Source organism: Plectropomus leopardus, chromosome 2 (genome assembly GCF_008729295.1).
Source record: "Plectropomus leopardus isolate mb chromosome 2, YSFRI_Pleo_2.0, whole genome shotgun sequence".
Classification (NCBI taxonomy): domain Eukaryota; kingdom Metazoa; phylum Chordata; class Actinopteri; order Perciformes; family Serranidae; genus Plectropomus; species Plectropomus leopardus.
In genome coordinates this window covers 531157-554676 of record NC_056464.1, presented here as the reverse complement: position 1 = coordinate 554676, position 23520 = coordinate 531157, and the positions used below count along the sequence as shown (strand labels likewise).

General features: G+C 39.3%; 1 protein-coding gene across 4 annotated transcripts in view; it reads left to right on the top strand.

Moving 5' to 3' along the window:
* plekha6 (pleckstrin homology domain containing, family A member 6) overlaps positions 1 to 22898 on the top strand; it is a 101089-nt gene extending 78191 nt beyond the window's left edge. For all 4 annotated transcript variants that reach the window (XM_042497942.1, XM_042497934.1, XM_042497925.1 and 1 more), the window contains 8 exons: positions 975 to 1050; positions 6424 to 6527; positions 10649 to 10807; positions 12963 to 13115; positions 16859 to 16992; positions 18597 to 18745; positions 20883 to 20990; positions 21813 to 22898. In XM_042497942.1, coding sequence (XP_042353876.1) covers positions 975 to 1050; positions 6424 to 6527; positions 10649 to 10807; positions 12963 to 13115; positions 16859 to 16992; positions 18597 to 18745; positions 20883 to 20980 — 873 coding nt within the window. In that variant the 3' untranslated portion in view covers positions 20981 to 20990; positions 21813 to 22898. The remainder of the gene's footprint in view (positions 1 to 974; positions 1051 to 6423; positions 6528 to 10648; positions 10808 to 12962; positions 13116 to 16858; positions 16993 to 18596; positions 18746 to 20882; positions 20991 to 21812) is intronic.
* Positions 22899 to 23520: the final 622 nt, after the last annotated feature.

The window sequence follows — 23520 nt, the reverse complement described above, 5'->3', positions numbered from 1 at the left end:
GGCAACAATTCACAGCATTATTTAATAATTTGCACCGCATTACCTTGAAGTAAAAGGGAATGTTTGAAACATAAGGGAGGATTAATGCCAGTGTTATAATATGAAAATTACTGATTTTGGTTTCCAAGAAATTTAATGTGATTTGGTCGCTTATAATATTGTAAAACTATCAATGCATATTACCTTATTATTATCCGGTTATTACCCTATTAATGTCACAATATTACCATTTCATAATACAAATATTGCATTGCACTATTTTTAAATGTGTTAAAGCAATGTACACATTGCTTTTGGCCCCTTATTACCTGCATTTATGTCAGTCTCATGCTACCCAGATATTTACTTTATCAATTACATGGTATTATTAATAATTCAACTAGTACTTCACTATCACCATGTTATTAAGAATCATCATTCGAATTCTCATAGTGTCCATTTGTGTAGTGTCTTGGTGGTGGAGTCATGCTACTTAGCACAGTCACTCATGCATTCTGATGATATAGGCTGTGCTGGAAGCATTGTAATGACCGCTTTCACCTTTTCATGTAACTGGACAATGAGTCATACCATTTTTTCATGGCAGAGTATTTTTTCCATCCAGCCCAGTCCTGTGACCAACACCATGTTGAATTCTTTTGTGGAGAAGTTTATACTACGCGAGAAAAATGTATCAATTTTGGACTCTCAACTTTGTGTTTGAGGGTGTTTTGCTGCTTGTTCAGGGATGATTTTAGGGTGATATTTTTGGTAGTGTGATCCATCCTTCACTGTGTCTGCAAGTGATGTATTGCTTCTGCCATGACAGGTATACCAGACATTTAAACATGACCCCCTCATGACTATACACTGTAATGCATTGTTTAATGCATTCTGTTCAATCAGCAGTTTTGGATGTGTATTGGAATGTTTTTATACTAACTTCAATTTTAGCGTGAATACTTAACAAATAATATCAGTTCTCTGCCTTGCAGTCCAAGTTTGGAGAACAGAACAATGCCAGTGACATGCAGGACCAGGTCCAGGACAGACAATCCACCATGAATAAAGGTACAACAATCTAAGCTCAAGTTTCCATGACATAATGCTATTGAATTTTTCACAGCTGATGATCATAACCATCATAATAACAATTCACTCTTGAGTTGGTCCTCAGAACCTCAAGGAACATGTGATGATATTCCTTGGACTGAAGGTTTATAAATTACAGATGAAATATAAAAGTAATAATCCAGTCTACAAATAAATTTTTCGGTGTGTTATTGTATCAAATCAAGTGACGGCCTAAATACATATGGCATGCACATGGAGCAACACATCTGCTGCAGCATGCCCACAGCTGGGTACATCCATTATAATCACCTAAAGCTGCTACACTTTCCTACGTGGGCATCGCAGCTGTTTTCTATTTTTCAGTGGTTGTTCTGTTTTTTTTTCTATGCACAGATCCACAGCCCTCCACCAGATAAAACCTACACAGGACTGTGTACAATAAGTAAGGAAATTTGTGTTTGGTAGATTATTTCTTTGTTGTAACAATGCTTCTTGGCAATAAATCTTATACTATTGGAAAGATTGTTTGTTTCCCTTTTAAATTATGCCACATATGTAAGGAACATGCATTTGTGGGATGAGCAGCAAAGCTGAGTATGTGGGTTTCGGCTATGAAAAATTTGCCAAATCTTCTCTGCTAATGCCAAACAATTTATTCTGCTATTGACTCTTGTTTGGTGTTGTTTGGTGGATTGGATGATTGAAGTCTGAAGAAACAAGACATATTGGCAATTTAACAATTTATTAATTTAACAAACAGGAGCCTTGGTAGCGTATGGAAGAACCATACACAACCACAACAGCCTGGCACCTCCTCCTCATGCTGGTCACCAGCCTGGTCACACTGTGGAAAGGCATCCCGTTCTTCATCCAGCATTTGTCGTAAATCAGGCAACGTGGTTGTGTTGTTCTCTCTGGTAAGAACAGCACGCCCAAGCTGATCCCACAAGTGTTCAATGGGGTTGAGGTCAGGACTGCTGGCAGGCCATTCCATCATCTCCACTCCCAAATTCTGGAGGTAGTTTCTGACAAACCCTGCTCTGTGGGGGCATTATCAAGCATTATCATCTTGGAGGATAGAGTTCAGTCCCAGACTGTGGAGATATGGGATTGCCACTGGTTGCAGAATCTCATCTCAATATCTCTCTGCATTGAGATTACCTCAAATTATGACAAGCCTCGTTTTCCAGTGAGAGAAATGCCGCCCCACGCCATCACACAGCCTTCACCAAAAGATGTCACTCTGTTGGTGCAGCAATCAGCATAGTGTTCTCTGCGTCTTCTCCACACTTTGACCCTACGATCCAGCTGCCATAAGCAGAATCTTTCTCATCGCTTAACATAACCGTCCTCCACATGTTCAAGTTCCAGTGCATGTGTTGCCTACATCAGCGCACCTCCTGGCAGCCCTATGAGACTGGAGATTGGCTGCGTGCAGTCTGTTCTGGATTGTCTGGGCAGAGAGCTGTTGGCTATATCATCCTGCAAACCTTGACTGCAAATCTGTAGAAGACTGCCTATGGTTCTGACAGTGCTAATAGGGTGAGGAAACGGTCTTCTTAGGGTGCTGTCTTCTTGGGACGCCCACGTCGCTCTCTGACATCCCCCGTTGTATGGAACTTGGCCTTCAGTTTGGAGATGGTACTAGCACTCACTCCAAATAATGCCACAACTTGGTTTTGCGGAACATCACCTTGAAGTTGCCCTATTGCATGGGCCCTATCCAGATCAGTCAAACGTGGCATGCCAATTCTTGAAGCAGACACCAACTGACCACTGTAGCAGGGTTCATGCTTACAGGTGCTGACAATCAGGTGCCTGATTGGGGGTACCAGAAGTTCAAAACAAGAGTCAATAGCAACAGCAAGAAAAGCTGTTTGGCACTGGCAGAGAAGATTTGGCAAATTTTTCATGGGCGCAACCCAGATACTCAGCTCTGCTGCTCATCCCACAAATGCATGTTCCTTACAAATGTGGCACCATTTAAAAAGGGAAATAAACAGGCTTTCCAACGGTATAAGATTTATTGCCAAGAAGCATTATTACTACAAAGAAATAATCTACCATACACAAATGTCCTTAATTTTTGTGCCAAGTTTATTTAAAAATGATAAATATGAATCCTGCATTGTACCAGAGGGAATATAATGCAGCAGAGCAGGGTAGTTTTCTAAATTTAATATAAAATAAATCTGTCAGATCAATATATCTGTTGTTAATAGGATCCAGTTAATTAATCCAGTGCCCATTGTGGCCTATGCTTCCAAACCCAACTGCATTATTACTTGGCAAAACTAAGTGTGCACACAGTACTCATACGTGCACTCACACACACACTAGATATTACTCCTGCTGCTGTCTGTCAACATTCATATACCTTGTAGCGGTTATTAATAACTACGTTAAAATTTGGACTTTGCACTCGTTAAAGTAAAAGGGGCACCATTCTCCATTCAGGAGAAAATTAAATCTTAAATTGTGACAGTGTTAAGACATGTAATTACTTTAATCAATCTCATAATCTGTACCGTTTATCCTGTATACATTGATCTTGTTTCTCTCATGAAATAATATCCACAGACAATGACTTGGCGATAAATGAGGATAATTTATTTAGACTAATAAAATGAAGAGTAAATAGATGAAATAGTATGACATATAAAGGACAGTGAACACATAAAAGGGAACCTACGTGATGTATATTCAGGTGATGTAAATAATTAATTATGGATGATAGTGGAGGAAATACGTGACCGTCTATAGCATGGATGCGCACTATACGGTGACGTAGAACTTAGAAATTTGGCATTAAAGCTTCGCTATACGGCATCAACTCTGATCACTAGAAAATGTTATTCTGCCTACTTTTGTCGACTTGATTAGACTTCTCCGGGGAGGTCCAGGTCCTCGCGTCACTCCAGGGGAGAGCTGCGGCGCGACTTCCAGACGAGGTGACCCGCTGAAAGGCAGCGGCGGCCGGGCAGGTGGAGTCGGTATACGGCGGTCTTTAACTGGCCTCGGTGTTCGCCTCAGCGAACCGGTAAAAGTCTTTAAACAAAGTCCTTAAGGGCAGGCAACGGATGCTGATAGTTTGTGCAGCAGGTGTTGCTTCTAGATCCGTGGCAGAGTTGATGGCGAATTGCGGAGTGTCCTTCTCAATTAAAACTCGCAGAAATAATCAAAGTAATCCCACTGGTCTGAGGGAGTCACTTTAAATTTGTAATTTGATTTTACTTAGAAACGAATTACCAAAAGTGTCTTTACTGACCAAAAACTGGTATAAAGAAAAGCGTCAAAGAGATTTAAAAGAAAATGGCTTCAAAAGTTAAAGTTCAGCAAAGCTCTGGTGAGCTGTTGCGGCTCCGCTTATAAAATTGAAGAAAAGAAAAGTTGCGAGCGCGGATGCACGAGACGCACCGCGGTAAAAAGGAGCGTAGAAAAACTTCAGAAGAGAGAAGAGGAGAAGCCTTGAGAAGAGTGAGCTTAGAGAGAGAGAGCTAACTTAGAGAGAGTCACTCAGTTTTTATCTTTCGATTTGGGGGTGCGGATGGAAGGCGGAGTTAGCGAACTTTTGCACCAAGCGATCGCACATCTGGTATAAGTTTCTAAAAGACCTAATGTAATTTAGGAGACATTTATGTCTCTGAACTTTATGACGAATTACGCGATCTATAAATTCACGTATTTCCTCACCACTATAGTCTCATCACAGTAACTTCAAATGCATGTTAGGAGACCTAAAAGTAATTTATAACGTAACACATGATTCTGAAGATCCTTTGCTCAATTTTGTGAAATGACCACACATAACATAACATTGTACCATGGATCCTAAGAAACTTGGTGATTACTTAGATATAGGAGTACTTTTAACATTATACAATGAATTCAAAATACGATGTAACTACAAAGTTGGTTACGAGCTTACTAATAACTAAGACCACTAGATGGCAGTATAGCTCCATTATAACAAAAGGGAATAAAACATACTTTACCTAACTCATTCAAATTACATGAGATGAGAAGAATGGGAGGTGCTCCTATCTGTTCACTGAAGCACGGAGACAACCTCACCCCCAGTCACAGAGGTTAAGGAAAAGGGGAAATTTTTAACTTACAACCTTGGTCCAAGACATTCTATCAGATGTTAATCACAACACAGGGTCATATAATGGCTTTACCCAATGTTCGACCAGTTGTTGTTGTTGTTGTTATCTCAGCAGGGGAGGCAATATGATGGTTGTTTGGTATTGCTTGGGTGATCCCAGGAGGTCATTCAGACGCCTTACATCCTGTGGTATGCTGATGGGGCCTTCGGAGTGCTTTGCCTTCCACCATATGTCAGGATGGAGGGTGTCAGATACTGACCCCTTTCCTGTGGCTTAAAAAGGCAGAGCATGTTTGCAGACATCCCCAGGGAGTATTAGTTAAGTTAATTAACAACCCCCTGTTGGATGTTTTGGGTTCGTAAAACAGTGTCTCTTGACGTGTCCCCCACTTGCCCAGGGGACATTTAGCTCTGGAGTTCCTCAGAGGGACAAATGTAATGACCACGCCAAGGCAGTCCACTACAACCTCATATACCTCATGCAACTGCATAACTTGCACTACTTTTATTTCAATTGTAATGTTTATAGCTTTTTCATTTATTGCAGCTTTATTTATTGCATTATTTATATACTTATATTTTATTTCTTGTCTTTAAGGTCATTGTTGTTATGTATAGTTTTTTATCTTACTGCTCTGTGTGCCTTATTAATTGCCCCTCAGGGATTAATAAAGTGCTTTCGAATTGAATTTAATTGAATTGTAAGCTTGTGCAACAAGGGGAGGCTGACCCAACTGGGATTGGGAGCTGTTCCGCAACCAAGCCTTCTTCTGGCTAATGTCCAGTTGCAGGACAATAAAGTGGATGAGATGTGATTGAGGCTCACTGAGCAACGGAAGATCAGAGACTGCTCTGCACACATCTTCAGAGAAACCTCGTTAACCCCATACCTGATTTCCCAGATCAAGCTATTGCACTGGATGGGCAGACTTTGTTGGGAGCCATTAGGTCTAGATTTTGATGCAAATTCAAAAAATGCACTGCAGTAGTTGAATGCTGCCATCAGCAGCAGCATGCCCGGGCAACTGAATGGAATCTTAACAGTAGCTGCTGATTTTAATCAACTCATCCATGTAGTAAGATCAAGGAAAAAAATAATTTTGTTTTTAAACTTTGTTTAAAAAATTGGAATCTACCTTCTTCTTCTTCTTTACGTTTATATCAGAGACTGTCCAGATATGCGTACATTGCCTTAATGTTAGCTTTGTTAGTTCACCCTTCTCTCACATGGTTTTGAAATGATCTGTTATGTTGCTTTCCAGTTGGCATTGTCCCTCCTAGGACAAAGTCCCCCACCGAAGAATCCCACAGCAGCTCTGCTAGAGTTTCCCGTCATGACGGCAGAGTGCCTGATGGAATCTCAAGGGTATGTCAACCTAAACTTCATGTCAATCACTTTTTCTTTTTCTTTCTTTCTTTCTTTCTTTCTTTCTTTCTTTCTTTCTTGTTTATGCGTTGTTTATGCTTGTCTTAAGGCCTCATAAGTGTAAGTCACTGTACTAAGGGCTGACATACATAAGGCATGGATGTGAAGCATTTAGTTTTGCAAAGTGACGATGCAGTCATTTATGAAGGTTTTGGAAGCATACAGGCTACAATAACTGGTACTGAAATAATTAACTTTATCATTTTAACAACAGGATGCATTAATTTATTGATTTATTTTCATGTGAAATGTTGCCTCTGGTACACAAAGGGATTCATTTGAAGCCTTTTTATGTCTCCGACAGCATGGCTGGAGGCATTATGTTTTTGGGTTATCCGTCCATCCATCCATCCCTACATACATATACGTACATATGTTGATCATTTTTGTGAATCCAGTGAGGAAATTTCTTCAAATTTATCACAAACGTCCACATGGACTCAAGGAAGAGCTAATTCGATTTTGGTTGTCAGTGGTCAAAATGACCTTTCATTCATGTAATTCATTAACACCTTGAGTGAATTACATCAAATTTGGCATGGTGACCTCATACAAAATGTTTTTTGCCACAGCTCAAGAACCCTCAAGAACCACCTTGAAACTGTGCTGATTGCTTAGATCTTCTGTGTATGAAGCATCCATGTGCAATTTGACTGGTGCACGGAACAACATGCCAGTAAACACTGTACTATTTTTTTTTTTTTAAACACAGTTCTATTTAGTTTTTACCTGCTGGCAGTGTTGGGGAGAAACTAGCTCCACATAACTAACATGTTACTTATGTAACAGAGTAAAACGTTACATGTAAGTACCGTAAATTCCAGACTATAAGCCGCTACTTTTTTCTACACTTTAAACACTGCGGCTTATACTACGGTGCGGCTTATTCATTTTTTTTTCGTGGCGGCAAAAACATTTTGCCAAGCAAGAGTTGACCAATAAAATTGATGAGTAGTTCACAGAGGTCCAATGAAATTGTATGATAAATCACAACTACCGGTACCGGTATTGTAAATCAGTCATTTGTACTAACCCTCATCAACATGGACAGAAGAAAAGCATATGATGTGGCTTTTAAGTTAAAAGCGATCATTCTGGCAGTTAAAGAAGGAAATCGAGCTGCCGCACGTAATCTTGGCATAAATGAATCAATGGTGAGGAGGTGGAGACGCCAGCATGAAGAACTGAGTCAATGCAAGAAGACGACAAAAGCTTTCAGAGGTAATCATAGCAGATGGCCCAAGCTTGAAAACTTTCTCGAGGACTGGGTTAACACACAGAGAGCAGGCGGCTGCGGTGTTTCCACTGTACAAATCAGACTGAAGGCTAAAGCAGTCGCCACCGAGATGAAAATAGAAGATTTTAGAGGTGGACCATCGTGGTGTTTTAGATTTATGAAACGGAAAAGCCTGTCCGTTAGGGCACGCACAACTTTGTGTCAGCAGCTCCCTTCCGACTATGAGGAGAAACTTGCTTCATTCCACACATACACTCAAACAAAGATAGCGGAGAATTCCATCGGGCCAGATGACATCATAAATATGGATGAAGTACCTCTGACGTTTGACCTGCCTCTCACTTGGACTGTAAATAAAAAAAGGTGACTCCTCCGACACACTGAAAACAGGTGGCCATGAGAGAACATATTTTACCTGTGTTCTGAGCTGCACAGCATCTGGACTAAAGCTTCCACCGATGGTGATTTTTAAGCGGCTGACAATGCCAAAGGAAAAATTCCCAAAGGAAATCGTGGTGAAAGTCAATAAGAAAGGTTGGATGACGGAGAGCCTAATGAAGGATTGGCTCAGAGAGTGCTACTCAAAGCGACCAGGGGGCTTTTTTCAGAGAAAAAAAGCATTGCTCGTTATGGACAGCATGAGGGCCCATGTGACAGATTCAGTGAAAGCTGCCATCACGAGCACAAACTCGACTCCAGCTGTGATTCCTGGGGGTACCACTAAGTATCTACAGCCACTGGACATCAGTGTGAACCGGGCATTTAAAGTGGCACTGTGTGAAGAGTGGGAGGCTTGGATGACATACGGTGAGAAATCTTTTACCAAAACAGGCCGCATGCGAAGAGCATTTTTAACTCAAGTCTGCCAGTGGATCCTAAATGCGTGGAGCCGTGTCAAAACGTCAACCATCACTAACGGGTTCCGAAAGGCTGGACTGCTGCGTGATGAAGAAGACGGCGTGCACTCAAGTGACACCGAAAACGAGGAGACTGCAGTGAGTGATGTGATCCTGAGGCTGTTTAATTCGGACACTGAATTAGAGGACTTTGATGGTTTTAGTGCGCAGGAGGAAGATGAAGGCGATCAGTGACTTTTTCTGGTAGGATGCAGTATGTGGTATATGTTATAAGTTATTCGGAGATACTGGAATACTGTTTATGCACTGTTGATTAATATAACGTAGTTGTGTGTTACCGATACAAATGTTTGCTATATTTCAGGGTAGCCGCGTTACAGGTACCGTTAACACTGTGTGCAATATGTATGTATGTAATATATTTGTTTATGTTACTAAGCGGATTAAATAAAAAAGTTAAAAAATCCTCACCTGCAATATCTTTCTGTGTAAATATCTGAACAGTGCTTAAGAAGAATAACACAGTGTCTTATTTATTTAAATGTAACAAATGAACGTGAACTAGTTCATTTTTAGGGCTGTTTAAGCCTGCGGCTTAAAATCCGGTGCAGCTTGTACAAGTACAAAATTGATTTTCTTTCTAAAATTAGAGCATGCGGCTTTTAATCAGGTGCGCTCTGTAGTCCGGAATTAACGATAGTTACAGTAATTAAATTACAAAATAAATGTAATTGTAATCAGTTAGTAACTGAGAAAAAAGATGTTATTAAATTACAGTTACTAATCAAAATGTTGGTGTTGTTTACTCTGCTGCTTTACTTCTTTTTGCTGTGCAGGAATAACTTCTTTTGGCAAATTTTGGGACATTGCAGCACAGCTGTCGAGACAAATTTGAGCACTGTTTACTTTTCAGCTTTATTTTCCTGCTTCAAATTTTTGTTAGAAAAGTCATCAAAAAGTGATCAAATTTTATAAGTTACATTATATAGTAACTTATTGCATTTTAACAGTAACTAGTAATCTGGATCTCAACAGAATGATGGAAAGTCTCTCATCACAAAGAACAATCTGGCACTGAGGGTGAGACACAGGGCAGGTTATATAGGCAGAGACAGTAAATGAGCAACAGGTGGAGGTGGTACTGCAGGCTGATTAGAAATCAGGCTGATTAGGAGAGAGGTGTGTGACGAGAGGCTGCAGAGGAGCAGACGTGACAGTTTCTAAGGTAACACTTTGAATTAAACCCCTCCCCTTCTGATCATGAATTCACCATTTGGGGATGCTTATGGGTAGAAATATGCATATTTAATCATGCAACAGTTATTTGACATCTCAAAACAAATTGATTTTGCTTTAATGGTAAAAAAAAAAGGATAATATACATATTAGCGCAGCACCTTTTTAAACACAGTTGTTAACTCAAAAAGATAATGCGTCACAATAAATGAATAAAAATTATTATTAATATTAATATTGTGTTACATATAGAATATTTTGAAAGACAAGCCGTGGGGCCACTTATAATTGGTCCTTCAAACGCACCTTCACAGCATCTTAAACACATAACGCATTCAATGTGCATTACATAATGCATTAAAAACTGGAAGTACAGCATAGAACAATAATACACAAATGACAACTAAATAATTATAGAAATAAAAATAGTGTATATAATTTCAATAAATTTCAAATTTTAATAATAATAATAATATGGTCTAATTAAAGCACAGGCCCAAGGATAGAACGTTTGGAATGATGGCATGTTGGCTGGCTTTGAAGCATACTTGCCAAGAGAGACAACAGCCTCTCTGCTGGAAAAAGGACATAAATCACTTCTTAGTCAAACTCAGTTGTTGCTAGTATTGTATGACAAAATATTTCAAGGTATCACAAAGTTCCAGTTTGACTAAGACTCAAATCTGAATTGACTCTATTAAGTATGTTTCTATGCCACATCTTTGTCACAGGAACGTCCAAAGAGCGCTGTGTTTCCTGCAGAGGTAAGGTCAAAGATGAGCGTGGAGGAGCAGAATGAGAGAATCCGACGCAACAAGAGCAGCTCTGTGAGGGACAAAAGGCGGAGTCTAAACCTCTCAGGAGTCCAGTCTCCATCCAACTACAAAGTGGTAAGATCAACCATGTGCTGATCTTCGTCACACACTATAACAAAGTGCTTTTACTCCCAGCTTTCTTGTCTTTTAGCTGACAGCTGTACAGCACGTTTAACACTTTCAGGGTAGAACTACTGTTCATGAAACTGTCATTTTGCCGCATCAAATGGAGTGCACCATGACTTCCTCAGTGGTATGCCATGTTAAGTAGTGTCTGTCCACTACATTCAACAGATATCAACAGCATCCAAAGGAGTGCAACAACAATTGTTAGTTTTAAGTAATGATTGGGCGTGTGAGCTGGTTGACAAAATTTGCTCCACACTTTAACGCCTTCATTAATCACACTTGAAAACACAGACAATTTTCACAAACTGATGAAATTAGTGCAACTGACTTTTCTCATTTCATTCAGAATTGTGTTCATAAATACACTTAGAATACATACAAAAGAGCACTTCTCATTACAACATGCCTGGTCCTATTAGATGTAGGCAAGTATATACTGTAAGCATTAAGTTTAAAGTTGAAACTGAGTAGCAGGTGGCACTTTGTATGGAAGCCTAGCCCACCAATGTATAATTGTGTATGTGAATAGTTGAATGTGACTGGTAGGGTGAAAGTGCTTTGACTGGTCAAATATGAATAGAAAAGCACTATACAAGTGAAGCTGCAGGTGTCTGACATCGTGAGTTAATCCTCAGTAACTGATCTTGAGATAGTGGATCTGCTCCATCTCAGAGCACTGGTGTACCACTTAACATGTAACAGCAAGGGCTTGGAAAGCCATTTAAATGTATTTTTGATTGTTATCCATTGGCAGTAACCACGCAACTGTCAGCTGACCAAACAACCAACAGGGCAAAAGCCACTAGTTGAAATAATTGCCTATATGGACTTGAGGTTTCACAACATAATTTTACATAAACCTGTATGACATTCATCAGTTCTCTGTCCTATCTATTGCCCTTGAACTGTTTGTGTCTGTATGAAATTTTACAAAGTGCAAAATTTAGTGTCCGATAACTGTCAAATGGTTTGTAGACTCCACCTACTCGGCGCATAGCAGGCATAAACTGGCTGTGCTAATGGCGCATATCCACTGTTTGACTGCAGTAACAATGCAACTGGTTTCTTGTAAGAACAACAGTTGTGTTTTCTTGTCTAAAAACCATACATTTGGGGCTTTTTTAACATGGCATATGGTCGAAAATGATTGCGAAACAAATAAAAGGTAATTTAGAGAATAGCTGAGCAACTATGTAGATTTTGTATGAATATATTCAGATTCAAACATGCATGTATGTATGTGTCAGGAGTGTGTGGTAAAGCAAGACAGAGAGAGAGAGTGATGGCAATGCTGTGAAAGTGGATGAGAGAAAGCAATCAGAGCAGAGATTTTTAGTTGAGCAGTGAAGATATCAAGTGAATGTGGAGTTTACAGTTTGTGTGCTAATAAATGCTGCAAAGCAAGTTTCCTGTGTCTTGTCTACCAACAGCACTGCTTTTTTACATTATAAAACCACAGATGAACGATTAGTGGATAACCACTGTGCTGCAACTACCAGCACAATGGGAATATTGACGGGATGGGATGGACGGAATGGTCAATGCAGCGGTACATTTATGTGAACTTCAGACATTACACTTATGACTAAAAAGTTTTTTTCCTGTCTGGCATACATGTGCAGGAACTGTAGTATTGCAAGTTTAATCCTACTTCCTGTGTCTGCAGTGTGTGCTAAACATGCATTTTGTTGCTGCATTTCAATTGTGGACCACACAACACAAACTGTGTGTTCCAATACTTACACTGCAATACATTTAGTATGCCAGAAAAAGGTTAAGTATCTGCCAAATTACAGTATGTCAAATGTACTTTGTCAAATATACCAGGATGTTCCACTGCACAGTCAGATTTTGTGATTTCATTAGGGCTCTACACTACCATTGATACCTGGGTCCTAATCTCTACAAATTTTGCATTGTACCTCCAGTATGAACCTCTCAGCAGTGACAGTACTTAAATGTAGGTGACGTGTGGAAGAAATGGGTGAGGGGAAAGCAGCAATCACCAACAAATATTCTTTGAACTAGTGATTCATCCTTGAGCCTGCAGATGTTTTGATGGCACTGGTATTTGTATGTGTCTCTGTGTGAATGTGGACAGATTCGTCGGCGTCTGACAGCTCACGAGATCGATATTAAAGACTTGGAGGTGGCGGTTCGAGGGCAGGGGCAGGAGTCACCTCGGGAAGAAATTGCTCGCCTGAGACGGTTAAAGGTTGAACCAGAAGCCTATGACCTGGACATCAGCAAAGAGGTGAGATCGGTGAGCTGTTGCATCACTGCCTCATTCAATTTCCCATTCTGTTCAGAGCAGAATTTTCCTCACAGCATTCACTTTTAGCTTTCTATGCACATGTGTCACAGCACAGTAAACACTCTGCCACAGTACATGTACAAGCAGGGAAACATGTCCGAGGAACACAAAAACACTGCAGGGTCCATGTCCAAAAGTGCAGTTAGGGGTCCAGAAACAAACAGGTAAGGTAGCTAGCTAGTCTGCCAAGACAAGCGCAATAGACGTCCCTGTGGAATGGGAGACAAGTGATCTGGGAGATAGAACAGGGTTACTGCCGGGCAAATTCTGGAATTACAGGGGAGTTCATTGCAGAGTAAAACAGTGGGAATGTTATGATTTATCAGATTCTGTAACAACATAAATTGTATCTTGACATTTTTAATGAACAATAAATAATAATTAGCTCTAGATGATATAATATGATGATAACTAAATAAGGGGGCTAATGCCAAAAGATGGCCGCTGGCCAGTCTCAACTGCATGGCTTCTGTGTTTAATCTGAGAGCAACGTAATGTAATCTGGGAAAACAACTAAGAACACGTACTCAGGTAATGTTTTTAAATACAAATTAAAGGTTATTTTTCTTTTTTGGGTTTTTCTTTACCATTTGGCCTGCTTCTGCCTCACAGCAGTCCTGAGATGATAGCTGACAAAAGCTGATAAAATATGATATATGACACTAAGTATATTTTATTAGATTTTTTGGTAAATTACCTTAACCTGTGGTGGAGTATTTCTAGGGTATAAGCCCCTACATAATAATAATAATAAATAATAATAATAATAATAATAATAATAATAATAATAATAAGTATTATTATTATTATTATTATTATTATTATTATTATATTATTATTATTATTATTATTATTATTCTGAGGTCGCTATCATAGGAGTTATTATTATTATTATTGTTACAAATCTTTCCTCTCACTTAGTGTGATGTTTCTAGATCACAGAGTTAGACCTCCAGTGAAAATGCTCTCCACAAGATGCCTGGGTTAGAGGCCAACGGTTCAGGCTGGCTTTCTTCAGTGACCTGATGAAACTCAGCCACTGCTGTACCTTCTTGACAGTGGCTGAGGTGTGGACTGTCTAGTTCAGGTTGTTGGTGGCCCAGAAACCTGGAGGTGTTGAGTAGTTCCACCTTAGTACCTTTAATCCACAAAGTTTGCACAGGGGGAAGCTTTCTTCCTGAAATCCAGGATTAGCTTCTGTGTTGTATCAGTGTTCAGGACTGCAAGACTGTTATCTTTCCCATAGGTGAGTGTTTCATTCACCAGCGGCCTGCAGCCTGGTTTGCAGTTTCCCTTGATAAGTCGAATACGAATGTAGCTGAGTTTATGGGTGGACAAGCAGATCTTAATGTTGTGGGAAAAGGGTGTCGGGCTGAGGCCGCTGTCTTGGGAGGTTCCCATACTGATGTTTCATGCAATTGATGCCTTGTCTCCTTTTCCCTATAATCCCTCTGTTCGGAAATCAAGTTGCAGGTGGGAGGGCACAACTCCAGATCGACCCGCTTTGCCACTAACTTGGTGGGGTGTACAGTGTTAAAGTAGGGCTACTCAATTATGGACAAAATAATAATCTTGATATTTTGATTGATATTGAAATCATGATTATTTTACAATTAATTTAACATGATTACTAATTGGCCTTCAGACCATCATGCAGTTATTGAACATTAACTCTGGTGTTTATTTTTAACACTGGATGTCCTTTAACTTTAATCAAGTGAACTAAAAAACAGTAAAAGCTTTGTGGTACAGCCACGACTGTGTAACACATCTTGCACACTACTGTAGTTTGTTCACATTCACATAATAATGAAACCTAACCCAACTAATATATAATGTAACGATACATAACAGTTACTGAATCAATAACAGCAACATGAATTTTGAGTGAGGATCAATAATTGTTTTAATTAACTCAGTAGAGACTCAGCAGTCAGACATTTCTCAATTCTGTGTTTAGAAGCAGCTGGGAGTCACTACAATGAGAAAAAAGGTTCAACCCTAACAATCGACCGTAAGTGAGCCTGGTCAGTTTCCAGTGAGAAGCTAACTTAGCTTGCTAACTTCGGGGCTAACTTCTGTCCAGCACATACACGTCTGCTCTCCCCGCTTGTGCTGGTTGTTGCTTGCACTCTCTCTCTGTCGCTGCGCACACTGTTGAGAACCAAAGTGAGACAGCAAAGTTGCAAAACATCAAGAGAAGCAGTGCACAAGTGGCTCTGTGGCTCTCTAAACTTCTATTTGGACTTTGGGGGTACAGGTCGAGAACATCCACAAGAAAGGGTGCGCTTGATTCATAGAATAAAAGACAAAACGGGAGCAATATTGTTCGACTCATGATGCTGCACAAAATCGTTTTATCTCGAATATATTGTTTTAAAAATCAAGGGAAGCCAAAATCATAATCGAAATTGAAATTCAATTAATTGCACAGCCCTAGTTAAAAGCTGAACTATTGTACAGAAAGTGCACGCTAGCATAGGTTCTGGGTGCTGGTGTTCAACAGCTGAGTGGAGAATGAGGGCCATAGCATCATCCACTGATCTCTTTTACCATTTGGAAAACTGAGGAGGAGTCCATTAATGTCAGCACCAGTTTTTCTGGACAGCCAGGCGCCTTGCAGATTATATGACAGACTGTTACATGAGTGGATGCCTCCTTTCTATGAAAGAGTGGTAGGTATACGGAAAATCCTCCTGCCCAGAGGTGGGTGTAGGGCATATACCTGCATGTATGCCTTATTATGTTGCCCAGACAATTAACAGCTTGCTTTTTGATTTCTGTGCTGCACTGCAAACTCTAAGTGATCTTAAATCACTTTTAAACTCAGATAAAACATGGATTTTGATATGTGAAACAGAAAAGAATTGGTGTCTTTTATAAATAGGATGCATCTTGGGCCTTATATTCATGCTAGACTAGGGACAAAGTCAAAGTTGGAGCTCTTTTGTAACATTTTGTTTGATTTTTTTCCCTACATCCTTTAATTTTACATATTTTTTTTCTCACATTATCTCATTTAACAATTTATTTGATAATTAGAATTGTTATGTTAACATTTATTTGTTATTAGTATGATAGCTTTATGAAATTATCAATTGTTAATTAATTTATTAAACAATGATAGGCCAATCAAGTCTATACCTCTGTATCTCTCTCTATATATCTCTCACTACAGGTAAGCACTCGCGCAAATCCCTTTTGACTGACTTAGAGCCATGTTAGTTTATGTTTTCTGTTGATTGATTTTTCCCCTAAGTCCTTGTCCTGTTCCTTGCATAACTTTAAATGTTTGTTGTTCTGGTTTTTTTAATGTACTACAATTAGGGAATCCTTATAAGAGAGAGCTTGCTTTCAGTGGCCTCCCCTGTTTAACTAAAGGTAATTATCATGAAATAATAATGGTTACATGTCTGCTGAAGACTGAGAAAATCATGACAAAAATAAAAAAGTTCATGACAGCAATAGTCTGGCGACCCGTCCAGGGTGTATCCCGCCTCTCGCCCAGCTGGAATAGGCTCCAGGAAAAAAGAGATCACCCAAACTTCACAAATGATGATAAAAAGCGCACTAGCTCACTGTTTTGATTCTGTGACATGGATTTTATTAGTGTATCAGTGTATTTGTGTGTATGTGGGCTATATTTGTGTTGATCCATAATTATAAAGGTGTACTTGTTCCAGCTGCTGACTCCTGACAAGGTTCTTATCCCGGAGCGCTATGTGGATGAGGAGGATGACACTCCCCTTAGTCCAGAAGAGCAGAAGGAGAAGCAGAAGAAACTGGAGCGGATCAAGACCCTCATTGCTAAATCAAAGTGGGTTTTGATTCACATACATTTATTAGTCATGTTTCTATACTCCTCACATGTAATTGAAGTTATTATAAATAAATGATAAAATATACACATACATCCCAGTGCTCTCTAGGACGGGTGCTGGATCACAGAAATATCTAGCAGAGTTGAAACAAATAGCTCTGTGCACCAAAGAGCTTCCATCTGAAGGATTTTGCTGCTGTGTAACATTTTGAGCACCAGGCTCTTTTTTACTTCTAATAAATACAGTTACCATCTTAAATACTCATAATGCATTAAAAGCTTACATGGCGTACCATGCCTGTTGCAAATAGACTTATGTCATCACATTTTCTCAACTTGTTGCAAACAGAATGCCCTGCTACTACTAACCCAAAAGAAACAGAACAGAACAGCTTTTCAGTGTTTTCCAAGGCCATAGGGAATATAATTAAAAAACACTGGCATATTTGCTGACACATCTCCACTCCTCTATGGATTCCATTGCTTTAAAGGCCTTAACATGACACCATCATTATTAATATATTTTTATTGTTTTCCTCTCTCAATTGTATATATGTATATATATATATATATATATGTGTGTGTGTGTGTGTGTGTGTGTGTGTGTAAGTGTGATTTCAATATTTGGAAATCCTGTTCACTTTCTTTGTATGATTGTTATTTTCTTCTTGAACACTTTGATTAACATATGTAGCCTAGATTTTTAAATATATTATTATAAAGCCCATTATCACGAATCACAATTTGCCTCAGAGTGCCTTACAGCATACAACATCCCTCTGTCCCTGGACTTTCAAAGCAGATAAAGAAAAATGGCAACAAAAAACCCTTTAGACGTGACGTGCAATAGATGTTGTGTTAACAGAACAATAAAATTACAGTAGCATATGACAAAATGACACATAAGATAGAGAAAGAGAAGGAGAGAGAAAGAGAGAAAAGTCTTTAGTCTACTCTTAAATAAGGAGACGGTGTCTTGTTCCCAGACAAAACTGGAAAAAGGTTCAACAAAAGAAAGACTGATATCTAAAGGCTGTGGCTTTGTCAGAATCGTCTTTATGCATCTATCTATTATTTGACACATTTTAATTTCTTTTTTTTTAAGTAGTTAAAAAAATGAAATTAAATAAATCTACCTCGCACCTTGTACCTTTTACATACATGTTGCATTGATATATTGTACGGATTTATAAAATAACATATAAAAAAACATATACAAACGTAATTTTCTTACTATTATATTTATGATAGTGTTTTCAGTAGATACTTAATAAGGGACATAATCATTCAGCAGGACCTGTATTCTGTAAATGGATTCAAATAATGTATGCTGGTCCAAAAACCTCCATTTTAGGAAATGGTTACTTTCTAATGGCAGAAGAATCAAAAATGGCTCCCCACTGAATTCAGTATAGCTAATTTCAGCAATAGAACACTATTAAGGTGGTAAAACCAAAGAATAAAAATGTCCTTATATAATAATGATAATGTATTATATTTGTCAGAAATAGAATTATCATGATCTACATCTAACAAAACCACCATCCTCTTCCATCTGACTTGCTCTGTTTTTGTGTCTCTTCTCATCTACCAACTGTCAGTTTGCAGAACATGGTTCCTATCCTGGATGGCCCGATGGAGGCTGGAGCTCCAGTTAGCTCCCAGCAGCAGCTGCAGGAGCAGGAGAAGCGCATTGAGATCTCCTGTGCCCTGGCTGCTGAGGCTTCTCGTCGCAGTCGCCTTCTCTCTGGTGAGGACTCTTCACACGGCTGCCATAGACACCACTGCCACATCACTTACCCCTTTCCCACAAACCACTCATCATGATCACACAGCCCAGTGCTTACTCCCAACACTACCTCATGCACATTTCTACACCCAAGTCACCTCTGAAAACTAATGCTGGTTTTCATGTGTTGTTAATGATCCAAATTTTGTCAAGGTAATCAGCCAGGATATTTTTATGAGCAAAAAACTTTTAAAATCCATTTTTAGAAAATTTATAACTGTGTGGTCACTGTGCTTTTAAATTGATTTACTGCTGAATATTACTTTTTAGGCAGTTGCTTTCACCTTTTTACTATACCTCATTATTGACTACATTTTCTATGCCAGCAGCCATCTTCTGGTTGATGACTGGTATGCCAAGTCATGATGCCAGAAAACTATGAAACAAGGGAGCACATATGCTCCGGAGAAGAAGCCAAGTTAGCGTTACGCAGTAAAAGGACGTATGAGTGTTTTGTAGATGAAGAGAGCGAGAGAAGGAAAAAGGAGCTCAGTGTATCATAGGAGTCTCCCAGCAGACTAAATCTATGTTGGCCTAACTAGAGGCTGGTCCAAGGCAAGCCTTAGCCAGCCCTAACTATAAGCTTTATCAAAGAAGACAGTCTTAAGCCTGCTTTTAAAAGTGGAGACGGTGTCTGCCTCTGGGACTGAAACTGGAAGATGGTTCCATAAAAGAGGAACGTGGTAGCTGAAGGCTTTGGCTCCAGTCCTACTTTTGGAGACTATAGGGTTTTCAGAGCTCAGTGCTCTTGAGGGTTGATAGGGAACAAGCTGTGGTAGATATAACGGGGCCTGACCATTCAGAGATTTGTAAGTAAGGAGAAGGATTGTAAATTTAATTCTGGATTTTACAGGGAGCCAGTACAAAGAAGCTAAAACAGGAGGAATATGATCTCTTTTCTTGGTTCACTGTTAGTACAGGTTCGGCAGGACTCTGGACCAGTTGGAGGGTCTTTAGAGACTTGCTAGGACAACCCGATAATAGGGAGTAAAAATAATCCAGCCTAGAAGTAACAAGTGCATGCACTAATTTTTTCGGCATCTGCTTGAGACAGGATATGCCTAATTTTTGTAATATTAATGACAGCTACTTCAAAGGACTGTGATCTTGAAGTCATGATGTCATCAGGCATCACACTTTAATGCATGACGCCATTTACCATTAAACAACTGTATACATTCAGAGAAGCAGTTTGTTTTTTGCTGTTTTTGCTTTGACTTTGTTTTCTTTGCATATATCCTTGTGTTTTGTAGATCCATATTGCTGTGTAAGTTTATATTAGATACATTTAGAAAAAGATAAAGAGAAGCGGATGTGATCAGGACAACTATAAAAGATCAGACTTGTGGATCCCTTTTCAAGACCTCAGCACTGGTGAGGCTGAGAGCTACACAAAAATTCATGGTCCCCAAAGAATGAATCCTTGTGTACGTATTTGGTGATTTACATTCCACAAGTTTTTACTTATCCAGTGAAATATTTCCACATCCACATTCACAGTTCCCAGGGGATGAATTCTCATAGCTGTGGTGATCCCCTGAATTTTCAACAAGGATCATTGTCAGATCTGACATTCAATTTTCCCAATATTTTGCCTTATGACAAAAAAAACCTAGTAACTATTTGCAGTTTTCACACACTGTCACACTAAACTGAGATAGTATACAGTGTGTGCTAAACATGAACTAAAATTACAGCTTCATTTTTAGCCCAGAGCTCCTAATCCTTTTTAGCAGGTTCAAACATATCTATGCTTCTCATCCTTAAGCTCTTTTTACCTGGCACTCTGTGCCTCAGGTCAATTAAGCATTCAGTGGTGCTGAGGGCTCAAAGGGAGTCACACATGCAAAGCTGAGCCGAAGCTAAACATGCATTTGAAGGATACATGATGATCCAGAGACACCAGAACTGACTTTTTTATTTACCCTGAAAATCCAGAGACATCTGTATTTTCACAGTCACACATCTGAATGCACAGGTGGCCCTAGTTTTTCACCAACTTACCTCCCCGTACGTCTCCCTTTGATTGGTTCACTTCTTGCCTTTCTTTCCATTTTTCCTGTGTTCACTCCTCCAACCTCCCTCCATCTCATTCCAGTCCAGTGTGCCCACAGTCCCCCCTCCTCCCCGACCAGCCTGGCCCCTCCCCCTTCCTCTGCTGACTTCCCCAACTCCGCCCACATCATGAAGGCGTGAGTCATACAAGGTGAGTGTACGTTCACCACACCACCTCCACCAGTCCCCTTCTCCCATCCTGTATAGACCCTGTGTGTGTTCCACCCTCAGGACTGCTTTTGCAGGATTCCCCTGGTCTTTGAGGGTTTACAGTATGTTACACTGTGCTTGACCAAAACAGGTTTCCAATAGAAATGCTCATGTTTATGCATTTAATCTGCTAAAAAACTTTTTTTGGTCCAAGTGCTTCATATCACTCTCAAATATGCAACATAATTAAATGGATATAGATTTCATTGGACAAATGCTAATTTCTGGCAGCAAAATTTCATAAGAAAAAAACACCTGCTTAGTTAGAAAAATATATCGCACAAAATCTTGACGGGTTATGAACAAAAAAAATGAGCGTAAGTCTATCTGTGTATCCTTTTTACTGAGCTTGAAGGTTTATCCTCAAAATTCTCAACACAAGGTCCAACTTTTTTGTTTCTGAACATTTTCAACATCTCACATCACAAGGCCAAGTGATGTCGACGAGCTTCAGATAACAAGTAAGTTGGACCTTGTGTTGAGAATTCTTTGTCACTTTCATTTACTATAGCTTGGAGTGTTACTATAGCTTGAGTGTTGTGTTACTCAGGCCAGTGGAAGAGACTTATTGTCTTCCCTATATTAAACCATAATGTCCTGCTGAAGTAGTGTTTGGTGATACATTTTTACTAAATGGCTTCCAAAATAATAATTTCATTTCCCCATGTAAACTAAATATCACTTAGTACCCAGTGACACAGATAATCTAAAAGTATTTTTGTATTTCACTTACACCATCTGTCTTGTTTCTTTTTGTCTGTAGCTCAAGCCCTGGCTGCTGTCAAGTTTGATGGAGCATCCTTTTGAGGATTCACTGGACAAATTGAACAATGAAGATGATCCTGGACAAGTGAATTTAATTTTGTGTTTAGAACCTAAACTGAACTCCAACTAAAGCACGTAAAATTGCCAAAAGAATTTCCTACGAGGCAAGAGAAAATCTAAAACCCTAATGGAAGCTATTAAGACTTTTAAGCTTACCCCCAGATTTCCATATCATCCAACCTGCCACATTCTGCTACTATTTGTGCACTATGTCACAAAATAAGGCTCCAGATCTTTTACCAGCTTTAGATGTTTGTTTTTTTTTTACAATCCCAAATACAAATAAATTGGGACACTGTGTATAACATAAATAAAACTTATTGCAATGCTTTCCAAATATTTAATGTTCAAACCGATAAACATTATTGTTTTTTGTAAATGTATACTCATTCTGAAATTATGGCTTGCAACACATTCCAAAAAAGTTGGGTCAAGAGCATATGCTGTATACCACTGTGTGACACCCCTGTTTTAACAAATGCCAGAGTATTATTTTTAGGTTGCCAGCCAGGACACCTTTTTTGATCATATTCACTAACCTTCCAAGCCCCCAGAATATTTTGTTCTTAGAATATATAAGGAATGAATATGTCAAAAATAAAGAACAGATCTCTTTTTAAACACTTTCATTCATACAAAAAACTATTAAGGCTTCTTGAATTTGTGCATTTTCATTAAAAAAAAAGGTAAAAAAGGTAAAACTTTTGTCTAAGAGAGTCAATTTCAAGTAAAAAATCAGTTTCATATTTCCATTTTTTTTTCTCTCACTTTATGTCAGCGTCAATTGTATAAAAATATAATAATCATAAAAATAATGATGAAAATAATATTCTGATTGAGATGTAGTGGAACATAGGGCAGCACGGTGGCATCGTGGTTAGCACTGTTGCTTCACAGCAAGAGGGTCCCTGGTTTGAACCCGGGTTGGAACGGGGTTTGGTCAGTCAGTGGGGCCCTTCTGTGCAGAGTTTGCATGTTCTCCCTGTGTCTGCGTAGGTTCTCTCTGGGGTCTCTGGCTTCCTCCCACATTACAAATACATGCAGGTCAGGTTGATTGGTGACTCCAAATTGCCCTTAGGTGTGACTGTGAGCATGAAAGGTTGTCTGTCTACATGTGTCAGGCTGTGATAGTCTGGCGACCTATCCAGGGTGTACCCCGCCATCCACCCAATGACAGCTAGGATTGGCTCCAGCCCTCCCACAACCCTTGCGAGGAGAAGCGGTTACGGAAAATAATGAATGAATGAATGCAGTGGAATATATTCCAAAATGTTAGGGGCACACAAACCTTAACTACTTAACATATTTAGGCTTCCAGGTCTATTGTTGGGAGTTTTGGGAGTTAGCAGGAATCTTATAACCAGATATCAATTCATTCTTTCAACATAACCAGGCTACAAACTCACAAGTGAACTTCTCATCTTCTCTCGTCCTGCCTGTCACCTTGTTACACACATACCTACTGTATGGAGTAGAGAGAGGGGGGGAGAGACACTGGGCTGATGGTGGGAGAGCTGTTGACTGTGAGCAATGAGCATAAGAATAAATGACTATATTTCTCTCTTTATCCCCAGTGACCTGAATAAGTTGTTAAATTTGTTATTGAGAGTGTCTGAGAAGTTACTAAATATACCAAGAAAGTTGTC